This window comes from Solanum dulcamara, chromosome 3 (assembly GCF_947179165.1).
Source record: "Solanum dulcamara chromosome 3, daSolDulc1.2, whole genome shotgun sequence".
Classification (NCBI taxonomy): Eukaryota; Viridiplantae; Streptophyta; class Magnoliopsida; order Solanales; family Solanaceae; genus Solanum; species Solanum dulcamara.
In genome coordinates, this window is record NC_077239.1 from 13,985,910 (window position 1) to 13,990,665 (window position 4,756).

A 4,756-nucleotide genomic window follows, 5' to 3' on the forward strand; every position below is an offset into this window, starting at 1 on the left:
GAGTTTTTGGTTAGTTTTTAAGATGATATTTTCAAATTTCAAATTTTGCTCTACTCACGAAACGTCTAATATTTTTTTTTTCAAATGATATTTGTGTCCAAATGTAAGTTAAATTTTTAAATAAAATTTTTTTCAATTTAACTTTATATACTACTTCTTTTATTCCATATCACTTATCAATATTACTAAAAATACTTTTCCTAAAATACTTGTAAATTTATGCATAAATCATAATAGAATTAATTATTTTTTCTCATTTTACTCTTAAAATTTAATATCCTTGAAGGTTCATATATTTTATAAATTTGATATACGTACTCCTTAGTCCCTTTTTAATTGTTGCTTTTAGCTTCTTTTTTTTGGTAACTAAGTAATTTTGATTAACCGCCAACTGAAATATTTAAAAAGCAAAGCAAATTCAACACAATCTGTTAAATCTGAATAACAATCTGTTAAACGAATGATATACTCAACTATACTCTATTAAGAAGGCGTCGAAATTTTTTCATTTATTTTTCCAAGTTCAATTCTGAAATTTAATTTCAAGTTGAATCTCAAAAACTTTCAAAAGTTTTAAAAATAATAAAATAGTATTTTCACTTCAAATTAGTCATGATCAAAGCAATCAAAGGCAACTAAAGCAACTGAGCAATCAAAGGCAAACTCAATGGAAAATTGGATTTGATATTCAAGTTGTATACAACTTAAGCCATATTTCACGATTGTGTTACGTACAGTAATAATCCGCCCCCTGTTTCTTCTTAATCCAAACAATATATAAATCTTCTCAACTCTCTCCATTTCTCACTCACAAAACCAAAAAACAAAACAAAACAAACCTTCACACAATTATATATTCTTCTTCATCATATATAATCTCGTATATAGAATTCTGATTTGTGAAAGAAATAATGGACTCGAAGATCGGTGCAATCGACACTTGTAAGCCCTCAAATGGCGACGTAGCAAACTTACCGACCAATAACACCGGCGTTACAATCCAAAACTCCACCGTTCCTTTGAACTCCCCTGACTCAACACTCGGCCGTCACCTCGCCCGCCGTTTAGTCCAAATCGGAGTCACCGACGTATTCTCCGTTCCCGGTGACTTCAACTTGACACTTCTCGATCATCTCGTCGCTGAACCTGAACTTAACCTTATAGGTTGTTGTAATGAGCTAAATGCGGGTTATGCTGCTGATGGATATGCTAGGGCACGGGGTATTGGGGCTTGTGTTGTTACTTTCACAGTTGGTGGATTAAGTGTTCTTAATGCTATTGCTGGTGCTTATAGTGAAAATTTACCTTTGATTTGTATTGTTGGTGGACCTAATTCGAATGATTATGGAACTAATAGGATCCTTCATCATACTATTGGGTTGCATGATTTTAGTCAGGAGCTTCGTTGCTTCCAAACTGTCACTTGCTACCAGGTAGGTTCATCAATTTTACTACTGCTTCGGCACAATTTATGTGGCATCGTTAGAAATTTCGTAATTCGATAAAAAAAGAAGAAGTTATATGCTTATTAAATATTTTGAATTTTTGTGGGTTTTGCAGGCTGTGGTGAATAATTTAGAAGATGCTCATGAACTGATTGACACTGCAATTTCCACATCTTTGAAAGAGAGTAAGCCGGTTTATATTAGCATAGGCTGTAATTTGCCCGGGATTCCACACCCTACTTTCAGTCGTGAACCAGTTCCATTTTCCGTCTCTCCCAGGTAAAATATTGGGAAAATTACACTCTATGTCTACGCCACGTAGCCCATTTTTTGTGTTTGTTAACCCTTTTATGCAAGGTTGATACATTATGTATAATGTTTCCCAGGCATAATGTTGTATTGTATATTGGGCTATATGGCATAATATGTTTTGTTGGTCGCATATTTTGAAAATTTTCCTAAAATATATTCTTGAGCCTTCGGTTATATTTTTTAAAAAAGAGTTATCTTCTGATTGTAGACTCTGTTTTCATGTTGAAGTCGTTTAAATAGATAAACATCTTTTCTTTTTTGTTGAAATGTATAGAAATAGGAGTATATACTGTGTTGTCGATTGTTATTTAGCTAGTCATTCATGGATCCAGGATTTAAAATGTTGTGGATGCATCTCTGGTTACATACATATTTTTTAGTCTATGTAAAAAGAATAATAATTTGGATGCATATGTAAGTGAAGGTCTAAAATCTCGAACTGTTGATACATGTTCATCCTACTCTCCTTATATGTTGTATCCACCTCTGTTTATTGCTTATTTTGGTGTTGGTTTTTTTTGGGTATAGATTAAGTAATATGATGGGCTTGGAAGCGGCAGTGGAAGCAGCGGTTGAGTTCTTGAATAAAGCAGTAAAGCCAGTGCTTGTTGGGGGGCAAAATATGCGGGTTGCAAAGGCATGTGATGCTTTTGTTGAGCTCGCTGACAGCTGTGGTTACGCGGTGGCAGTGATGCCAGCCGCTAAAGGATTGGTTCCAGAACACCATCCACATTTTTTAGGAACTTATTGGGGTGCAGTGAGCACGGCCTTCTGTGCTGAAATTGTTGAATCTGCTGATGCGTACTTGTTTGCTGGACCAATTTTTAACGACTATAACTCTGTTGGTTATTCTCTTCTTCTCAAGAAAGAGAAAGCAATCATTGTACAGCCTGATCGTGTGACAATCGGGAATGGACCTGCATTTGGTTGTGTTATGATGAGGGATTTCCTTGCTGCATTAGCAAAGAAATTAAAGCATAATCCGACTTCTTATGAGAATTATCATAGAATTTATGTTCCTGATGGACATCCTCTCAAATCTGAGCCTAAGGAGGCATTAAGGGTTAATGTTCTATTTCAGTACATTCAGAATATGTTGTCTGGTGAGAGTGCTTTGATTGCTGAGACGGGGGACTCGTGGTTCAATTGTCAGAAGCTGAAATTGCCACAAGGATGCGGGTGAGAACAGAACAAATCAACGCAAATTGCTGCCCATTTGGTATTTATTTCCATGATCATAATAATGAGTTTTGTTATTCTTGGTTGTCTTTTAGGTATGAGTTCGAAATGCAGTATGGATCTATCGGTTGGTCTGTTGGTGCAACTCTTGGTTACGCACAAGCTGCACCAGAAAAAAGGGTGATTGCCTGCATCGGTGATGGTAGCTTTCAGGTAATTGAAAATACAGGAGAATGAATTGTTGGTGTTCCCGGTGTGTCTAATCCAAATTCGTGTTGAAATTCTTGCAGGTGGCCGCTCAGGATATTTCAACAATGCTAAGGTGCGGGCAAAGGACCATTATCTTCTTGATAAACAATGGTGGTTATACAATTGATGTTGAGATTCATGATGGACCTTACAATGTGATCAAGAATTGGAACTACACGGGATTAGTCGATGCAATCCATAATCGAGAAGGAAAATGTTGGACAACTAAGGTGAGTGAAAGTTCAAATTTCCAATCACCTTTTAACTCTGAACCTTGAATGAAAGGGTTTAAAAATATTGCACGTCTCGATTCTATGTAGGTTTATTGTGAAGAGGAGTTGGTGGAAGCAATTGAAACAGCAAATGGAGCCAAGAAAGAGTGTTTGTGTTTCATTGAAGTGATTGTACACAAAGATGACACTAGCAAAGAGCTGCTTGAATGGGGTTCAAGGGTCGCAGCAGCTAATAGTCGTCCACCAAACCCTCAATAAAATCTCTAGTTTTTCCAACAATATTGTATTTACTGCAAAAAATTTATTGCAACTTGGGAGTTCCCACTATATGCTGTAGTGTTTTTTCTGAGTTCCTAGGGAGGGGTTGTATTCCACTAAGTATTGTATTTTGCCCCTTGCTTTTGTTAGCTTGTTCATCTATTAATCCTCTATCCTTTGAAACTCTTTCTTTTTCCTTTTTTCATTTGTTGTTTGGTATTCATATTGGAGTTTAATTAATTTGAAATAATGTCGTGTAGGGTCCCATTCAGGGAAGCGCTTCCTACCAATGGATTTTTCATACTCAAGGCTCGAATCCGAGACTTCTAATTAAGAGAGCAATAGTCCCATTTGTCGCACCACATCCGTGGGTGATCTTTTGAAACTCTTTTCTACTTATAAGGAGCAACAGAAATTTATAAGGAGTACTTCACCTTTTTCTACTTAAATCTGATTTATTATTAATTATTGTAAATAAAACAGAAAATAATTTTAAAAAATGCTCTCGAGTTAATAGAAATTGAAGTTATCTGAGATTCTTACTGAGCTTCTTACATCTAAGCTCAGTATGGAGAAGAAGATGAAGATTGAGAGAAGTTAGAGTAGAGAGAGAGGAAGATATTTTTCATAATGGGGCTTCTGTGTAAATGCCCTAAATCCCTTACATTGATTACATATACATGTATATATATACAGTTACTTAGACTAACAAACTAACTAATTGGTAGTTAGTTTGTTTAACTAAGAGGGATGGAATTGACCATAATACCCCTACTTCTAACTAATTTCCTAACTAGTCTTTACATTTCAACACTCCCCTTCAAGCTAGGAGGTGCAAAGATGTTCAAAGCTCCTAGCTTGGACAAAAGATGCTCATGCTGAACCCTTGACAACCCTTTAGTTAACAAATCTGCAGGTTGTTCTTGAGTTGGTAAGTAACTTACCTTTATCAGGCCTTGCTGCAGTTTTTCTCTGATAAAATGGCAATCTATCTCTATGTGCTTTGTTCTTTCGTGATATACTGGATTTGCTGCAATCTGAATTGCAGCTTTGCTATCACTATACATTTGAACAGGCAGC

General features: G+C 35.8%; 1 protein-coding gene across 1 annotated transcript; it reads left to right on the forward strand.

Moving 5' to 3' along the window:
- Window positions 1–714: 714 nt before the first annotated feature.
- On the forward strand, window positions 715–3,859 carry LOC129882427 (pyruvate decarboxylase 1). The gene is made up of 6 exons (XM_055956718.1): window positions 715–1,433; window positions 1,561–1,724; window positions 2,286–2,936; window positions 3,032–3,149; window positions 3,227–3,415; window positions 3,506–3,859. Exons 1-6 carry the CDS (start codon window positions 912–914, stop codon window positions 3,674–3,676), a joined length of 1,815 nt encoding a protein of 604 aa, XP_055812693.1. The 5' UTR covers window positions 715–911; the 3' UTR covers window positions 3,677–3,859.
- The last annotated feature ends 897 nt before the right edge of the window (window positions 3,860–4,756 follow it).

What these genes read in the sequence shown, in the direction of transcription:
- LOC129882427 (XM_055956718.1), top strand. Translation starts at nt 912, where the DNA reads ATGGACTCGAAGATCGGTGCAATCGACACTTGTAAGCCCTCAAATGGC. An exon ending in AAACTGTCACTTGCTACCAG is followed by an intron (nt 1,434 to 1,560) that starts GTAGGTTCATCA and finishes TGGGTTTTGCAG; the next exon opens with GCTGTGGTGAATAATTTAGA. An exon ending in CCATTTTCCGTCTCTCCCAG is followed by an intron (nt 1,725 to 2,285) that starts GTAAAATATTGG and finishes TTTTGGGTATAG; the next exon opens with ATTAAGTAATATGATGGGCT.